The sequence below is a fragment of the Agelaius tricolor genome, unplaced genomic scaffold, assembly GCF_023055355.1.
Source record: "Agelaius tricolor isolate 1412-34295 unplaced genomic scaffold, bAgeTri1.0.p SCAF_11, whole genome shotgun sequence".
In the NCBI taxonomy this organism is placed as follows: domain Eukaryota; kingdom Metazoa; phylum Chordata; class Aves; order Passeriformes; family Icteridae; genus Agelaius; species Agelaius tricolor.
This window is the reverse complement of record NW_027269271.1, coordinates 16,990,840-17,009,324: the sequence shown is the minus strand read 5'-3', so window position 1 is coordinate 17,009,324 and position 18,485 is coordinate 16,990,840. Positions and strand designations below refer to the sequence as shown.

The following is an 18,485-nucleotide window of genomic DNA, read 5'->3' as shown; positions in this document are numbered from 1 at the left end:
TTAATCAAAAAAGATCTCTTGACTCAGTTTTTAAACGTTGCATCTTCTAAAAGATTTGTCTGTTAAACTGAAGATTTCTATGATTATTCTCTTTATTTATGTAATTTCAGGTGAGCTAGTTCTTCCCTGATTCATTGATGGGCCAAAGAGATGAAGCTTTTTAAGTCTCTTTTGTAAAAAGGGTTTCTAGATCCCAAAGGAACCACATAGTTCTGCTTAACCAGTTTCTCAGTTTTTGTCTCAGTATCAGGGCAAGACCTACTGTTCCACCAACAAAATCCCCATTGCTGCAGTGCTCCCCACATTTATTCACAAGGATGGCATTTCTGTGTGTCCCTAACTGCATTTTTACATCACTCCTTTTCATGATGCAGCCCTCCCTCAGGTAAATAAATTACATTTTTCTTTTCTAGCAATATTAGCCTGCACTTAACTATGCTAAAATGCACATTGTTCAAGTTAACTCACCTAGATTCTGGGAGCAATGTGGATTAATTTCTTATAATGTATCACTTTACAGCTTCTGTTTCTTACAAAAGATTATCTTAAAATTTGTAAAATAACTAGTATCTGTCACTAGCTATTTATAAATACTTCTCACTTATTAATAATGCCAAGTAAAAAAATGATCCTGACTATTTTTCTCAATTTAAAATGCAAAGTATATACTAAGAGCCTAGTGTAATATAGCCAGACACTGAAATGTATTGAAACAGAGGAATATTTAAGCAGTATTTTGCTTATTCTCGATAAAATGTGTGTTGATACCATGGAGTTAAGAGCAATCTTCAAGGGAAAGGCAATGACAGTTTCAGTTGACACCTTTTACTTTGTAATAAAATAATCACCTTATTTCTGTAGTAGCACCTACAAATTATGTTGCAATAATTTTGAACAAGGAGAAAATCCTTCTCTATCTGTAGGCAAACTGCATGCAGAAAAAGAAGCAAAATTATTGGTTATACCAACTCTTTTTATTTCAGCAAAATTATTCCACTACTGCACAAATATGCCTTAATATAAAATAACAGAAATTTAATAAATAAAATGAAAACACAAGGTAGCATATTCTGAGAAATACCTGCCTAGAAATAAGTCATACTCTAATCTTGGATTAACTCCTTCTTTTTCCATACATAAAGGAGTGTTTTATTAAGGCAGCCCAAGCTATGTGTAATTGCACCAGCAGAAAGATACAAGCATCACTTTCTGCAAAGAGAACCACACCTCCCAAGAAACACAAGTTTTTCTACATACCCACAAGGCTGATGAAATGTTGCCATTGCTATCTTCTCTTTTACAGGATAATTCTTTAGCAAAGGGTAGGGATCTCCAGAAGCAGTACAATAAATTCAGCAAAATACCAGGTTGAAAACAGTAGATGCTTCTTCAGTACTTTGCCATAGGTAACTATTAGATAAACTTCTCAAAAGTCTAATTGTGTCAAAACACAACTTTATTGTCCATAGAATTTCTATTTGGGGAAGTATTCCAGTTTTCTACAGTGGACACTTGAAACTCTAGCAACCGCCATTATCTTTTTTTTTCCAGCTTATATACAATTAATGCATTATCTAATATTTATAATCTACTAACCAGAAGTGCTGACACACTTGTAGTAAATCAAACACCCAGTACTAGCCAGGCCAATCTGTCCAGATTAAAATAATGACCAGCTATGCCATCTTGATAAGTCTTGTGGGAAAAAATTATTATGTTGGTTATAACCACATGTTTACTACTGTGTTGACATCCATACATAAAGTCTTTTTTTTTAAACTCATGTGAGTTGAAAACTGGACACTCATATGCAGCAGAATATGGAATTCCATAATTTTAAAATAATACATTTGCAAGGGTTTTTTGGAAGAATTCCTTATAAAATGCCTTCTTTTTAAAGTCCTCTCCTTTGCTTAATTCTTCCTTAGATTGTGCAAATCTTGCTCAGTCAGGCTTCCATAAGCTTTGCTTCTTTTGCTTTCTCACACGCACATAACCACAGGCACGCTCTGAGACGTTTGACACAGAGCACTTGGACACATCCCTACTCTTTGCACAGTGTTTCAGCAGAACGTTGCACCAGGAGCTGCTGCAGCTGCAAGAAGAGCAGGAGGGGAGAGCCAGGGAGCTACAGCTCTGTCAGCCTCAGCTCTGTCCCCAGCCTGAGTGTGGAGCAAACACTGCTGGGACACATTTCCTAGCACCTGAGGGACACCAAGGTGGCTGAGAACAGATGGTGCAATGTGGCCTTGCCAAGGGCAGACCTTGGATGGGAAGACTGGCTCAAGAGGAAGAGCAGTGCGTGCTGTTTACCCTGACTTTAGGAAGGCCTTCAGCATGGACTCCCACAGTGTCCCTGCAGTCAAATGGGGGAAATAGGGAGTGGAAAAATGTGCAAGGTGGATGGATGATCAGCTGGGCTGTGCAGTGAAACAGGTGTTGATCAGCAGTGCTAACTCCACATAAAAGGAGGCTGGTTACTAATGGTGTTCCTCAGGGACCCATACAGGGGCTAAAACTCTTAGTGTCCTTTTAAATGGCATTATCAGCATGTTCAGATGTGATTGATACTTTTTGTGAGCAGGGGTGTCAATACTCAGGAAGATAAAGCTGCTATTCAGAGGGGTCTTTGTTCTTCTTTACCTTTGTTTTCTTTCTTAAACCTAGGACTTTTTACACAAAAGTGTGAAGATTGTAAAGAAGCTTTAAAAAGCAAGAGCACTACAGAATGAAAATCTAAAAAATTCATTTGGTCTCCTTATTGACCCATAGTACACCAAACTTTTTTAAACACTCAGTCTGCATTCCTCATTTGCTCAGTGATGTACCTGAAATCTGGTATCTAGAGTGATCCTGAGCATGCAGACATTAATTGTGAATCTAATTGAATAGAGTTGTGGTTTGAATGTGTCATGCTAAATATTTGCAAAATAACTTTTAGGTGTCTTACACTGGGCATTCTAAGTGTGTTTGATAAATTTTGTTTTGACAGACTAGTTTAATTTTCCCATCTGTATAATGGACATCATGCCTTCTTTCCAATAAACATCTTAATGTTTGTACACAGCTCAGGTACTGTAAAGAAGAGCAACCCAGAAAAGCATACGAAAATAATTTTTTTGGTGTTGTGTTATGGGATGAGGACAGGGCGTTGAGAGCGTATAGTAAGATCTAGTGTTCATCCTGAAATATTAAACAATACCCAACTTTATTGTGCATGATACCCATTTTATCCATTAGAGAGATTGCCCTGGGTGACTGAAAACACTGAAATTAAAAAAGATTGTAGGTAGACAAGATCCACTAAGGAATGCAAGCCTGTAAGTCTCAAACAGATGATCCTGAAAAACTACCCACACACTTCCTGCATAGTCATCTGGCAATTTAGTGAATTCACTCCTGGAGAAACAGCTCTGGGTATGCCTGAGTCTGGGAACAATGTGGAAAGAGCTAAGCAGTTCAGCATTTATTTTGTGCTTATGCCTAGCTGGGTAAACAAGAGACTGTTCTACAGTGGAGGCCCCAGGTGGCTTGGTACAATAATACTTACCAAGCACCAGCAGCTTAGGCTCTCAACAAAACACAATTGCAGGCTTTCTCTCAGAAAATGATGGTGTGGATGTCCACCTTTCATAGGACAGCATGTCGTGGTGGGCCCATGCCCAACTCTTTCCTCAGCAGAAGAGAAGTGGGCTCAAAGACAGATTCTCCTGCCACAGGAGCATCTCCCACCACTCTGACTGTTCCACCCTGGTGAGGCCACGTTGTCCATTCTTCACTGTGCTAAAAGCCCAGCAGAGCACCAGGCCAGGAGTGTAGAAGGAACCAGATTGTTCAGCTCAGAGATGAGAGCATACACAGAGAAACTGAGGCTGGTTACAACCCATTCTCTATAACTTGTTTTTTGTTGTGTAACTTTTAAAGTAAACTACAGGGAGAATACTGAGATCTGGCCAGTAGTCAAATCTTGTTTCCCTTCAGAAGGAGAGTGCCCAGCCTGGCTATTTGATTCAGCATTTTCTAGATCTTATTTGACACACAGCAGTACCTTCAGCTGGAAGAATGAAGATACTTCTCACCTCAGAAAAACCTGCAGACTTGTGGTTTCAGTGTTCCATTGACAGGTAAGATGATAATCTCCAGAGGCTGGAAAGTCCTGTCTTCTGTATCCTTCTTCAACTCTTCAACTACCAGTTAAGCAAAGCCACTATCACTGACTCTGCTACACATTCCATGGTGTCCAGCAGCCCCTGGAACACCTCCCAGAGAGAAGCTGTGAGCATGAGGGGCCTGCTGAGGGTTCAGATGTGATCAAAGCTGCTCTGCAGTCTCAAGGCTGAGGTGTTTACAGGCATAACAAACCCAGACCTTTGGGGTACCACCTCATTATCTAGACAGCACTGTGAAGGGAAAGAGACAAGTAGTATGTGCTCTCAACCTTCAGGAAAACAAATTTAAAAAAACCAAACCAAACAAAACAGGAAAATAGCAAAATAGTGGTTATTACATAAAAACAAACAAACAAAACCCAACCCAACCAACCAAAACAAACAAACAAACAAACAAAACAATAAAAAGGACAAATAAGAAAACCCCATACCTCTAAAACAGTTCTCTGAATTATTGAATCCAAAGGTACCTTACCCTCTTTTCTCACCTCTTTCTACATTTTCTTACTTAATTTCCCCAGATGAATTTTTGTCATTTTGACTTAATCTCAAAGTGTTTTTTCAATTTTTTGAAATGACAGAACAGAAAAAACCAAAACAGTGCTCCATTGATACAACTTAAAATGATGCTTCACTATTGAGCTGGGTTAATTTACAGAAGTTTTCCTCCAAAATTTCTAAGTGCTGACATGGAATCAATGTCTTCATTCATCACTTTTCTATAGAGAACTTGCTTGTTGAGGGGTTTTGTGTGGGTGGGTGGGGGATTGTTTGAGTTTTGGTGGGTTTTTCCCAGTCGTTTTGTTTTTAACCAAGCAGCTTCTTCCAAAAGATTTTTTACCTTCCAAAAGGTTTTTTTACAATGCTACCTAAGTTGTAAAATAAGAGTATCCTGGTAAAAATGTTATTTGCACAGAACTGAGTTCATAGCTGAGAAAGACCTCGGAACTTCTATGAAGAAACTAAAGTAATACTATGCATGCATTTATTAGTTGGGCCTTCTATTGAAGTTATAATTGTACCTTGTCAGTGATCTCTACCAAATCCTCAGTGTGTTTCTGGTGTCTTGTCGTTGTCCCTCCCCTGCCCTAGGAAGTTCTTGTATCATTGTGTATCATTATTTTGTTCCTCTGAGTCCTTGGAAGAAAGGTATTTGAATAATACCTTTCTTCCAAGGACTCAGAGGAAGGAGGTTGTCATCCCTCTTGCTAGGAGGGAGAAAGATAATATGTTTTTTCCTCTTGTATGCACTCAGTGATCCCAACAAAAACAGCATTGCAAACTGGAACTACAAACAACACAGAACTCCCTGTATGCTCTGCTAATAGCAGTGATGAAAATCTCTGCTCATGACTTTGAGAAATAACCTTGCAATCTCTGACATCTGCATCAGCTAGAGAGATAAAGTTACGGCAGTCCTTGGTTAACATATTCTCAACAAAATCCTCTCAACCTCAATTACCATGGAAACTACTTATCCTTAAGGCAGTAAGGATAGCTGAAATATTTTCTCTTGACAAAAAATGAGAGCGAGGCCAGAAATATATGGGATTGTGCATAATGAGGCCTTTGATCTTTCATTTCTGTGTTAAGCAGAAGTAATCTCAGTGAAGCAAGTTGAGTTGCAGAACAAAATTTGTTTATAGGACAGAACAAGGCTTAGGACATTCTCTATTATTCTGGTTATTTCTAGGGGTTTTTTTCATTATCTTCCTACGTTTATGTTAACAGATTTCTTTTTCCCTTTACTAGTGAGAGAAAGACATAGTAAAGACAAAATGTACTTGTATATAAAATTAGTAGACATCAAGCTTTGAAAAAATGCTTGGGACAAATGGAACTAAGCAGTCCCATTGAGGCTCAGAATTTTGCAGTCTAAAATTAAAAATGTCTCCAATTTAGAACAGGTCCCCCCAAATCCCTGAGTACTCAATTTCTATAAACCACTGTGTAGTCTTTGCTGTGCAGAAGCATTTGCACATCTCTAAGCATGAAAATCAGCTCAGGAATAGAAATGACTTTATGTAAATTGAATCTCTAATTTGCTGTAGGAGTTCTTGTTTCATTTTAACATCAAGTTTTTACAGACTTTAATGGAATAAAAATAATTTTTGGGAACATTATCATCAAAACGCCTATGGTTCCTAATAAACAGGTGCTCCCCAAAACTTAAGCCACTTTGAGCAAAGGTCTGAAAGTGTGCACATGTGCAGGCACTGCTGGGCCATGATGTTACCTGCAGTAATGTAAACCCATCAATGTGTCACGTTTGCTCAGAGCTTCCCACTTTGACAGCTAACTTGGTTTATAAAAAACACTGCAGCAATAACCCCTATGAAATACACTGATTTTATCTCCAGGTTCGCTGTCTGCTGAGCAATGAGCCCTGACATGTCGTGGGTCGAGAGAGGTGACTGTGCTCTGCACTCAGCCTCGAGTATTGTGTACAGTTTTGGGCACCACGACGTAAGGAAGACACTGAACTATCAGAGAGTGTCCGGAGGAGGGCAACAAAGGTGGTGAAGGGCCTCGAGGGGAAGCTGTGAGGAGCAGCTGAGGGCACTGGGTCTGTTCAGCCTGGAGGAGACTGAGGGCAGAGCTCACTGCAGTCACAGCTTCCTCGGGAGGGGAAGAGGAGCAGCAGGCACTGATCTCTGCTCAGTGACACTGACAGGACCCGAGGGAATGGCCTGAAGTTGAGTCAGGGCAGGTTTCGGTTGGATGTCAGGAGAAGTTTCTCCACCCAGAGGGTGTTTGGGCACTGGAACAGCTCCCCAGGGCAGTGGTGACCACACCAGCCTGAGAGGTTCGAGGAGCGTTTGGCACACGGTATGTGCACACGGTGTGACTCCTGGGGTCCCGTGCAGGGCCAAGAGCAGGAATGATGACGCTCCTGGGTCCCTTCCGCCTGGGAACACTCAGTGACGGTGGGCGCGCCATGCCCGCGCTCCGCTCCGCTCCGCCCCGCCCCGCCCTGCCCGGAGCGAACCCGCCCTGAGCCCGCCGCGCGAACCCCGTGCCGCGCATGCGCGGCACCGCCCGGCGGGGCAGAGGCCAAGGGTGAGGGGCCGGCCCCGCCCCGTAGCGGCAGCAGCGCCATGGCGGGTGAGGGCAGCGGGCCCGGGCCGGGGGATGGCGCCGGCCCGCCCGCCCCGGAGCGGGTGCTCTTCCCGCCCACCTTCAGCGTGTCCGAGATCAAGAACAAGCAGCGTCGGCACTTCATGTTCCTTCGCTGGAAGCAGCAGCAGAGGAAGGTGGGGTGGGCTGCTGCCGCGGGGCGGGGGAGGCCTGGGCCTGGCGAGTCTGGCTAACGGAGCGCTGTTCCTCTGTCCGCAGGAGAAGTTGGCCCTCAAGAAGAAGAGGAGGAAAGAGCGAGAGGCTCTCGGAGACAAAGTAAGGGTTCCGGCCGCAGGAGCCGGTGTGGCGGCGAGGCCGCTCTTTCCCCGCCGCGAACGGGGCGATGCTCGCCAGGGTGAGGGTCCTGCAGCTCTGCCCGGAGCTGGGGCTCCTCAGCTTCCTGAGCCAAAGGGTTTCTCCGCAGAATTCAGGGAAGCGGAGCAGTGAATACAGTGAAGGTGATAAAACACTGCAGCAGGATGCCCAGAGTGGATGCCCTATCCCTGGAAACGCTCAAGGCAGTTTGAGCGGCCCAGAGCAGCCTGGTCTGGTCCAAGATGTCCCTGCTCACTGCACTGGAATAGATGGCCTTTAGAGGTCCCTTCCAGCCAAACCATTCTATGATTGTATGCGGTCTGTGCTCGCTGGCTGTGGTAGCCTTCAGAGACGCTGCTGTCTAGCAGAGATATCAAACAGCTGACTTCAGAAACCTTGTTGCTCCTGTGTTAAATGATGCTATAAACAGGCAGGATGAGTTTTAAACTTAATGACATAACACCACTCCTGAAAAGTTGTCTCTGATGTGATTGCTGTGGCACTTGTGTTGATATTATTAGGAATTGTACTCCAATTTTAATTTCTGGGTAGATTAAAACAATCAGAGCTATCCAAACCATCCCCAGACCAGTTATCTGCTGGATTCCAAGCCTAGCTGTGAGGAACGGTTTTGCTTCCTTCCTGGACTGATTGAAGATAGTCAGATGTGAGTTCCTGTATTACAATAGTCTCACTAGAGTAGTGTAAGTTAACAGGGTAAACATTAAGGGCTATTAGTCATTAAATTCTAGATATCAAGGTTAAAATGTGTTGCAGTTGAAAGCAGAATCCTTTTCTTCTACAGAAGAAATACAAATGGAAAGAAAGTTCCCCTGTTTTTTTGTTTTGTTTTGTTTTGAAACAAAAAAAAGTTGTGACGTTGTTCCAGTGGTGCTTCTCTGCATCTGATGCTCTCTGGTGTCCCAATAGCTGTGCATATTTTAATTAAAGTTATGTAACTTCTTTTTAAAAGTGGCATCAAATAAATAATACTTGCAGTTCTCTATAGAAATACAAACTGTATTATCATAGTGTGTGATAGAATGTGGCATTTTGCAATGCATTTAATGACATTAATATGTTATGTTAATCAATTTTCTGTATTTTAGGCACCTCCAAAACCTGTACCAAAGACTATTGAAAATCAACGAGTGTATGATGAAACCACTGTAGATCCCAATGACGAAGAGGTAACTGCATGTGCTAATAAGTTAATCATTGTTTTTCTGACAAGGGACATAAACTGACTGATGAAACTGAATAATCCCCACTTTCCTGTTAATCTGTTGATTAATTACTTTTTACACATGATGGGTTTACTAAGAGGTGATGTCATTCTTTCACTATCTGTATTTAATAATTGCCATACTGATATTGGTAGTAAAAGCTGCCCATGTTCATCACATTAGATTCTTAAAAATGTGAAAACCATGTGCCTTCAGGTGATTAATTACAGAATAGATCTTGTGAATTAAAATTTAGATCCCATTGAACAATTGTTCCTCAGGTATTTTGTACATGGTGGATTTAACAAAACTTCTGTTCTTCCAGGTTGCCTTTGATGAAGCAACTGATGAATTTGCACCATACTTTAATAGACAGACTGTTCCCAAAATTCTTATTACAACATCAGACCGACCTCGTGGGGTACGTATGTTTTACTTGGAAACCAAATGGTTATAAGATACCAGGGTTTTCATCCTGTGATTGTTACATTAAAACTGAAGATAATAGCATACACATGGATTTTTTCTGTCATTTTACTTAGTGCCCAACAATAACCTTGTATGTGTATGTAATCCATTGGTTTCTCCAGCACTGTTTGTTTCCTACACAAAAACCCCCCAAACTTGTGCATATGTTCTTGTATTGAAATGATCAGCATTGCCTGATTGAAGAGATTACTGACATTTTTGAAAGCCATAAAAGAAATTGGTTTAAAAATAATAAAAAATACACCTCAAACAGTTGGTCTGAAAACTCAGACAGGAGTTCATGAAGAAGTAGTTATATTGTATTTTGAGATTCTGTGAACTTTTTATAAAGGAGTGTCCTTTATAAATAATGAATGTGGAGAGTATGCTTTTTACATTTTCCTGCTTTTCTGTGATGGAGGAAGAGGAAAAAAGTCCTTAAAAAAATCTCTGGTGTACTGCATTCTTTACTGCAAATTTTTTGCACTAACTGAATGAAGTAATTTAATAGCTTATCTTTAAAGAGATACTGGAAGTAATATATGCTCAAGGAGTGTAGTTGGAATGACCAACCTTCTGTTATCCTAACAGCTGAATCCTGCACCCTGCAATTTAACTCCCCTGTTTTGCAGAGAACAGTGAGATTCTGTGAGCAGCTGGCTACTGTTATACCCAACTCACACGTCTTCTACCGAAGAGGGCTGGCTTTGAAAAGAATCATTCCACAGTGCATTGCAAGGGACTTCACAGATTTAATTGTCATTAATGAAGATCGCAAAATACCAAGTATCCTTTTGTGTATTTATCAGGGAAAGGAAACAATTCTGTCATGCACATCAGAGATCTACTTTACTCTGTTTTCTTTCTCTTCAGAGCTAAAAATCACTGTGCCAACTTGAGTGTCTGATGGCTAATGGAACTTGGATTGATTAAAAAAAGTGTTGGCACTTTTTTCTTGTTTGTAATGCATGGTTAAGCAGTTATTATTTCAGTAAATATAACAGTTTGATTAATTAACAAGTTTTTCTGACCAGGACGATCCATCTTTTTTTTTTCTGGCTAGATAAAACATGCCAGAAAATTTACGAATTTGTTAAATGAGAAAGCAATAAAGGAGAACCCTTGTTAGCATGTAATGGACATCCTTCAGAAAGCTACTTAACTAGTTTGGGAATGTATGTTTGAACATACAACAAAACCTTGGGAATAGATTATGGATCGAAATCTCTTAACGTAATACTGCATTTTGCATTGAATATTCCTCTGTAAATTACATGCTTGATTTTACCAGCCTTTTTTTTAACTTGGTGCACAGATGGTCTTGTTTTAAGTCACCTGCCTGATGGTCCAACTGCTCATTTTAGAATGAGTAGTGTGCGTTTGCGTAAAGAAATAAAGGTGAGACTCAAAAAAATTTGAAAAATGGGTTATCTCTTTGTTAATTATAAATATATCCAGTCTACTTCAACTGTCAAAACTGCATTTTGATATGATTCAGCTTGATCTTGTAAATGTGTTTTTTGGCAAGCTAACAGGAGACTAAGGACTAGTGTATTCTACTTCATAAGCAGCATATTTCCATTTTCAAGCTTATTTGCTGTATTTCTTTAACTGCCAAGTATTTTATAATCTGACAAGTATTTTTAAAATCATATCATTAAACAGCAGATGATAACCTACATCAGTAGGAAATACCACATGTCTAGCATACACACAATAGGGTATATGAAATCAGCAGTGTAAAGGTTTCATTAGATGTAGTTTGTCTTGAATAAAACTGAGATCTTCTTGTTCCTATAGCCCTGTCACCTCTTCTTACTATTGCTTACTTAGCCCTAAGTAATTTGCAGTAAAATGGGTTTTCTTCTTTGAAATAAGTAATCTCTACTTAGTTTTTAATAAAGAAGCCCATATACCCTCAGTCCCATATATCCCTAGTTGGTATGGAGGGAATACTTCTATGACAGGTAGAGTGCATTGTCTACTATAACAGGTTCTGCTAAGAGTAAAAAATGGTGCAGGAGAAAATGTAAAATTATTTGTGCTTTTTTCATTGAATTTATATTGTTGAACCAAAGATCCTTATGTTACCAGCCGCTCCTTTACGTGTTTATGAACTTAGATTGTGTTTGAAAGAATGATTAGGGCCTGGTTTTGGCCCTGTCCTTCTATTTCAAACACCTCTTTGGTAATACATTAAAATCCTTTTGCATTCAGTCTGTTCTTTGCATTCTTGTTACTGTGATTTCAGCGGAAAGGGAAGGAGCCCACGGAACACGTCCCTGAAGTGATCCTGAATAATTTCACAACGCGCCTCGGCCATTCCATCGGCCGCATGTTTGCTGCGCTCTTCCCACACGATCCTCAGTTCATTGGGAGACAAGTAGCTACATTTCACAACCAGAGAGACTACATCTTTTTCAGATTCCACAGGTGACATTTTCCACAATACTCATTTACAAGTGAGAGAGAATAATCTTGTAACTTAATTCCTAATTTTAATTCTTTTCTTCCCCAAGATATATCTTCAAGAGTGAAAAGAAAGTGGGAATTCAAGAACTTGGGCCACGTTTTACATTGAAGCTGAGGTCACTTCAAAAAGGAACCTTTGATTCCAAATTTGGAGAGTATGAGTGGATTCATAAGGTATGTCTTAGTAATGATAATAGTTCTGCTTGGGGAGACTAAATCTGACATGAAATGTAACTAAAAATCTTACCCTAGAAAAGTGGTATAAATGCAGTTCTCAGTGTCAAAGTATTTAACTTAACTATTTAGAGGTGTATTTTAAAAGTCATGCAAAGCAGAAGCATCCTGCTGTATTTCAAATAAAAAATAAAAATAGCAAGGACAATGAATGTTAATATACCATAACTACTTATTTGCAACTCTACTGTACAATAACTACATTTCACTTTCTGCCCTGCTATAAAGTGGAGTGGCCATCCTTGTTTGTTTCATCCTGTTGCATGAACTTGCTGGTAAACAACTTTTCTTTTAAATTTCAGCGTCGAGAAATGGACACAAGTAGAAGAAAATTCCATTTGTAAGTGAAATCTGCCAGTTGCTGGTGACCAGGAATACAGCAGCTGCTTTGAACTATGGATGATCTTAGACTACTAATGAATGATAATGATACTGAACATTAAAACTTTCTACAGCAGCAGATCAAATAGGATGTGCCTCTCTTCCTTTTTGTAGCCAACATGACAAGGACAGCAACTTTTTCCAGTTTAGCAGGAAAAACTATGGCTGTATTTGAGCAACTTGTCATTTAGCCATCACTAAGGATTTGCCAGAAGTGCTGCTGTGCTGTAGAAACAGATTATGCTTCACAACATCAAAGACAGAAAACATGTTGGTTAAAGAAATTTTCAAAATAAAATATTTCTAGTTTTACAGTTCCGTTTTATTTTTTCAGTTAACCCAGACATCTTCAGTTAATCAGGTAAGAGATAAATATTTGAAACTTATTTCTAACTTACAGAATGCTGTTCCTGACAGTATGGGTAGAGTTTTTCCAAAAAGGTTCTCCTATCCAGAGAACACAGAGAAGGCAGTATGCAATCCATGAAATCCATGGTATTTTATTTCATTAGCATTTTGCATAAAATAGGCATGTTGCTGAAGTTACAAAAACAATATGCATAACTCCTACAGGCATCTCTTCTGTAAGTATCACATTGACAAGAGGTCTGTATACCCAAAGCAGTTGAAAGGATGGGAAAGAACTTGTAAAACCCCCTTACAGGACATTCATAAAGCTATCATTTAAAAATGCTGCTCAGTAACTGTGAGGTCTCTGAGCAGGGTTTTCCCCATTAAAATTTTAAAAATGCTTCTTCAGCCTCACAGCAACACTCAAGTTTGTATTATCTGCACATAAACTACTGTTTTGCCTGAAGTTGGCACATTCACTGGCAGCTAAAAGGTCAAGTTTTCTTTGAGCTACTTTCTTTTCATGTACAGCTGTAAGTGCTTTTTCATATTTACCTAATGAATAAGAAGGCACATAGAGTAAGTTATCTCCTAGGGCAGAATTCCTCATTAAGATTAAGAATAATTTACTCTGTCCTAATGTGATGTCTATGATATGGCCCAGCTGTATAGCTGAATTATAAACAGTCCCATTTTTTTTTCTGTTCTATTTCTGTTATGCTTCTAAGTATGGTACTGCTGGAGCCTCATTGTTCTGAAGGACTGTTAACCCCAGGCAGACTTGCAGCAGCAGAGAATATTTACACTCCTCTCTCTGCTCTCCAGCTGCTACAGAGTGATGCACTGTCTGTGAGGTGCCACCATGCCCAGAAGTTAATCTAATTCTTACAGTAATTTCAAGACCAGACTAAGTCAAGACGCTTTTATTTTTTGCTTGGCGTATAAAACTGATTCCCGTATGAAACAGAAATCCATAACTAACATACAGTTCATCTGGAGAGGTAGATGGTAAGAAGTTTGACGACAGTAGCACTTTTAGAGTTAGATTTGGCACGTTAAAGCTAAGCTTTTTTACAGACTTCTAACCAGGCCGCTCCTTGAGGCACTCTGCCCGTACACACATCTGCAGGTAGGAAAAGATGCTAAAAGATCTGAAAAACAAAACCAAAATCTAGTTAGAAAGGTATCAGCAAATCAAAGAGTACATATTTAAGATTATGCCATGGACAACTGTTTAGGAAAAAATATCTTCTTTTTCCACAGCTGTTTTAGTAGTTTAAGAAATAAACTTGAAATGAAGTCATGCCCAAAGATACAATAAGATAATCAAAGCTCTTACAAAAGAACTGAAGCTTAGTGTCTACTTGAAACCAAACTGCTAAGTGAAAGAAGGAGCTGTTCCCAGTCACTTTCTGCTCACCAAAACACCAGGTTTCTACTTTGCCTTTGAAAAGCAGGGAATTTGTTGTGTAACTAACAAATTACACTTCCTCCTCGGTGAGGTGGTGCTGACTGTGCAAACACAAACGCTACTGGCTCATCAAGAAAACACAAAGAATCACCTCTTTTCAGGAAGTGCCTGCAACAGATACTGCAAAGTGAAGGAGTTTCACCTAGAGGTAGTGTAACTAAACCAGAAATTAGTTCCATTCCAAAGGCTGTAGCAGAGAAAGAAGATATTAAGCCCTGTGTATGCAGGTGTGGTGTGAGACAGAGGAAACACTGTCTTCCTACATCCACACCCAGGAATCCAGGAATTTCTTAACCTTGGCAAACCTCGGTGGGCAATTGTACATGTCACAGATTAAGTACAGTTTATTTGGCTTTGTGTAAATTTTCAGTCTATAATGCTTACAGATGATTTGATTTCTTCCTTGGATTAATGCTTACAGCTGAAGCTACACTAGTGTAACATCTGAGGGTTTTTTTAAAATAACAGCAATTGGCAAAAATTCACAACAGAAGTAACTTTAAAAGCTACAAGAACTCTAAAGCACATTTCAGTTATACTGTTGTAATTCACTGCTCAAAACAATGTGGGATGTAGTTTTGCTTGTTAAATAGTTACAGATCAACTTCTGTGTTGTTACTATTGTAGCCTTTAAACGTGGTTATTCTGCTAGTACACACATCTGCAACTTTTCTACAGTCTGCTTGTGGGGAGAACAATTTTATCAATCCAATCTGACTGCGGTCACCCTTCTATAAAGCTGACTAACAGCACAATTTAAATCTAGCAAACTACAGTTCTTTGGATGACAGAGGTCAGCTACACAACCAGAATTTTTCAAGGTTACAACTCACTATGAGATTTGTAAGGATTGTGAACTATGGTTAACTGTGTATCAGGTGCTTTGAAATCACATCTGAGCTCTCATCTCCAACAGATCCACGTCAAGGGGCAACAGGAAAAGAGAACATGGTAAAAGAGAACACGGTAAAATCATCATGCATTTAATGTGGTCAAAATAACCGAGTTATTGTGACTCTCTGAATTTTGGCAAAATTATTGTGGATCTAAAACTCACCTTTCTAAAGAGGTTAGCCTAAAATCTAGTCACCAAAATGGCAGATGAGTGAGTAGTCTTCCTGGTGATAGCAGTAGTGCTAATGAGCCTATGAAAGCTCTGGAATGAAAATCCAAATGAGTATTCCACTGTTTCTAGTTATTTAAACTGCTACCCCTGTAGTAGCTTACTTGAGTGGCATATGGGCTTTTAAAAGTAACTACTTCTTAAAAAGATCATACTTTTTTCTTTTGGCAGAGAGGGCCTCTCACCCCCCAGTGGTCCATGCTCTTCTTGGGGACCACCACCACTAATCTGTTTTTGGAACTGTTCATTAGAAATTTAAGAACCAAAGTCTGTTTTATCTGCCACAATTAGGATTCACTACATCAATTCTAAGTGAGAAAAGGGAAGTAATACCCTTATAGAGAGGAAGATACAGTACAATTACTGTTGGTCCAAAGAGCAGCTCAGTAAGTAGCTGGTCCCACCATTCTGCTACACAAACTGGTGGAAGCTCTGCACCAGCAGTGCTGCTCATAATACCAATGGCCAGCACATGTCCACTACAGAGCTGTGACCAGAAAAAAGGAGAAAGGACCAAAAATGGGGATCGAGACTAACACCAGCTGCACAAGTCAGATGTTTCTGAGTGCCTTTCATAGAGCCTGTCTCATTTAAATGACAAAAGAGTTTATGAATTGTAATTCAAGAACTTACCACTGAAAGATACTGAAGTAGTTCACATAATTACAAAAAGGAACAAACTTTCTGGGGTCTGAATGGATTTGTACTTGATGATACTCCCGTCAGTAGGGGATCGTGTTGGGCATTCTGCAGGCAGAATTGCTTCAAGTCAGCTGCAGCTTGAGAAACCTAGTTATAATAAAAGCTGGCATTAGAATTCACTGAATGTGCTTTACCAAGGATGTGGTTTTTATGTTGAAAAGTACATAGAATATTACTAAATTATTCTACAATACAGTTTATGTAGATTTTATGTAATAATTTCATTGTAGCTTTTTTGTTTCTTAAAGACAAGAAGATGAACAATGTAAGAATGAGAACTGATTTGGAAGTTTTAATTACCATAGTAAACTTTTAAGTATGAAGGGTGACAGATGAGCAAGATCTTGGAGATTACTTTATTAAATATATGAAGATCCTTGTTCTGGCATAAACAATTCAAAAACACTGTCTATGGTTTAACATGTTCTACAACACTGAACTTGCATTTCAGGCTCCCTTGGAAAGCCATCCTTATGATGAGATAATGGGGTTCTGAGCACCCTTATAAGGGGTTTTTGGCATGCTGTGCCTTGCTAAAAACTGATCAGTGAAAAATTCTTTGTCTTGCTTTTCTTTGCCGTAACTCTGAACTCATACAATAAAGCGATGGAAGTTTCAAAAAGTTGCATCTTCCGCTGGCGCTCGGTATCTGCAGTTTGCCCGATTTCTCTGCCGTGCCAGGCGCGGTCTCGCCCCGGCGCGGCACAAGTTCAATGCACTCGGTGTGCCTGGCAGAGACATCTCCATCTTGCCGTGCCGGGCCAGCCCAGCCTGTTGTGCGCCCCGCCCGGGCGGGCTCCCCGCAGAGCCCGAGGGAAGGGCGCTCCTCGCTCCGAGGGCACGGACGGGCAGGGCGGGCCGCGCACCTCGCCCCAGGGAGCGCTTCGGCTGGGGAGCGGCCCCGAGGGGCGGCGGGGAGCGAGCGGCCGTGCCCCGGGCAGGGGTGGCGGCGGAGCGGACGCGACTACGCTGCCGATCCGGGCTCGCCTCGGCCGGGGAACCCCGACGGAGCCCCGGGAGAAGCCCGGTGGCCGCCGCCCAGCCGGGTCCGCGGGGCGGGGCAGGGCAGGTGGGAGCCGGCGGCCCCGGCCCGGCCCCGGCGCGGCGGGCGCGGCCCCGGGGCGGTGAAATGGCGGCGCGTCCGCGCCGTCCCGTCCCGTCGCGGCTCCGCGCTCACCTTCACGCGGGTCACACTGGCCTCCAGGCGCAGCTGCTGCACCACCTTCTTCATGGCCGCCACGTTGGAGGAGCCCGACATGGCGGGGTCGGCGGCGGGCTCGGCTCGGCACTCGCGGCACTCCCAGCTCAACTTTCCGGCGCGGCCACAACTGCCCGGAGCGCGGCGCCTGCGCAGCCGGGGCCGCTCCGTGTGCCGGGACGGGCCCGCCCGCGGGCACGGGAATAACCCCGCCCTCGCACTTTCATCGTGCGGACTGCCAGGGGAGGCTGGAGGCTGCTCTCACACTGAGGTGGCGAGTCTTGGTGGAAATACCCAGTGGGTTCCAATTTGGGGGTCATTTTGAGATGCAGTGAATGAAGTTCCTTACTTAGTTCGTGCTAGCAGTTTGAGTGTTGACTTTAGCCTGGAGGATCAGTTTTCTACTCCGAGTTCATGCAGGAAGTGCCCGGGAGCGGCAGTGAAGTGGGGCACGGGGTGACATCAGGTGCAGCATCTTCCCTGTCGGCAGGAGCAATGGCAGAGCCCGTGCTGTGCCTGCCTGTGGCGGGCAATGACCGGGGCACTGATGGGTGTCACACCTGAGCCATTTGCGGGAGCTTGCAGGTAAAGACACTGTTGCAGGCCCTGCTAGGCAGGTATTTCCCACTGACATGAGGAAATCTTAATTCCACAGCGCCAGAGTGAGACTTGGAAGGTCCGGTCACTGGTGCTCGAGAGCAGGTGAATTAGAAGTAGCTGGGGTAGAGGCAGGAGGAGTGGAGAGATCTCCTGTTGAGAGCAGGAGAACAGCACCTGAGTTCAGCAGGTGAAAATCCAGAGGAGGTTTGTAACCTCAGAGGGGCTGGAAGAGCCTTCAAAGCGAGAACACCAAGGAAACTCCTAACAAAAAGAGGAAGATGGAAACAAGCATTTTAGCAGGGCCTGTTGCAATAGGACCAGGGGAATGAGTTTAAACTAAGAGAGGGTTGATTAGAGATGAAAGGAAGAAGTTTTTTACACTAAAGGTGGTAAAAGCCTGGAACAGATTAACCAGAGAGGTGGGAGATGCCCCACCCCTGGAAACATTCAAGGTCAGATTGGACTTAGGGGTCTGGACAACCTGGCCAAGTGGGAGGTGTCTCTGCTCTCTGCAGGGCTTGGACTAGCTGGCCTTCCAAGGTCCCTTCCAACCCAAACCATTCCCTGATTCTATAACATGTTAGGACAGAACCATGGTTATAGTTTATGGAAATATTTTTCTTACATGGTTGCCCAGCACAGTCACGTTTCCTCAGAA

The 18,485-nt window shown here is 41.9% G+C and overlaps 2 protein-coding genes across 2 annotated transcripts; one reads left to right on the top strand and one right to left on the bottom strand.

The window, feature by feature from the left end:
- The first annotated feature begins 7,209 nt into the window (after positions 1 to 7,209).
- Positions 7,210 to 12,696, top strand: RPF1 (ribosome production factor 1 homolog). The gene is made up of 9 exons (XM_071436389.1): positions 7,210 to 7,423; positions 7,506 to 7,562; positions 8,711 to 8,791; positions 9,153 to 9,248; positions 9,928 to 10,081; positions 10,611 to 10,693; positions 11,547 to 11,728; positions 11,815 to 11,941; positions 12,304 to 12,696. The coding sequence occupies exons 1-9, from the start codon at positions 7,268 to 7,270 to the stop codon at positions 12,343 to 12,345; spliced, it is 978 nt and encodes a 325-aa protein (XP_071292490.1). The 5' UTR covers positions 7,210 to 7,267; the 3' UTR covers positions 12,346 to 12,696.
- Positions 12,697 to 12,857: 161 nt separating this feature from the next.
- On the bottom strand, positions 12,858 to 17,392 carry GNG5 (G protein subunit gamma 5). The gene is made up of 3 exons (XM_071436390.1): positions 17,207 to 17,392; positions 15,961 to 16,116; positions 12,858 to 13,884 (listed from the first exon to the last, which is right to left on the bottom strand). Exons 1-2 carry the CDS (start codon positions 17,285 to 17,287, stop codon positions 15,991 to 15,993), a joined length of 207 nt encoding a protein of 68 aa, XP_071292491.1. The 5' UTR covers positions 17,288 to 17,392; the 3' UTR covers positions 12,858 to 13,884; positions 15,961 to 15,990.
- Between the last annotated feature and the right edge of the window lie 1,093 nt (positions 17,393 to 18,485).

Bases quoted from the DNA above. Each gene is read 5' to 3' on its own strand.
- RPF1 (XM_071436389.1), top strand. From the start codon at position 7,268: ATGGCGGGTGAGGGCAGCGGGCCCGGGCCGGGGGATGGCGCCGGCCCG. The intron at 8,792-9,152 runs GTAACTGCATGT...CTGTTCTTCCAG, and splicing joins TAGATCCCAATGACGAAGAG to GTTGCCTTTGATGAAGCAAC. The intron at 11,942-12,303 runs GTATGTCTTAGT...TTTAAATTTCAG, and splicing joins AGTATGAGTGGATTCATAAG to CGTCGAGAAATGGACACAAG.
- GNG5 (XM_071436390.1), bottom strand. From the start codon at position 17,287: ATGTCGGGCTCCTCCAACGTGGCGGCCATGAAGAAGGTGGTGCAGCAG. The intron at 16,117-17,206 runs GTGAGCGCGGAG...TATTATAACTAG, and splicing joins CCAGTGTGACCCGCGTGAAG to GTTTCTCAAGCTGCAGCTGA.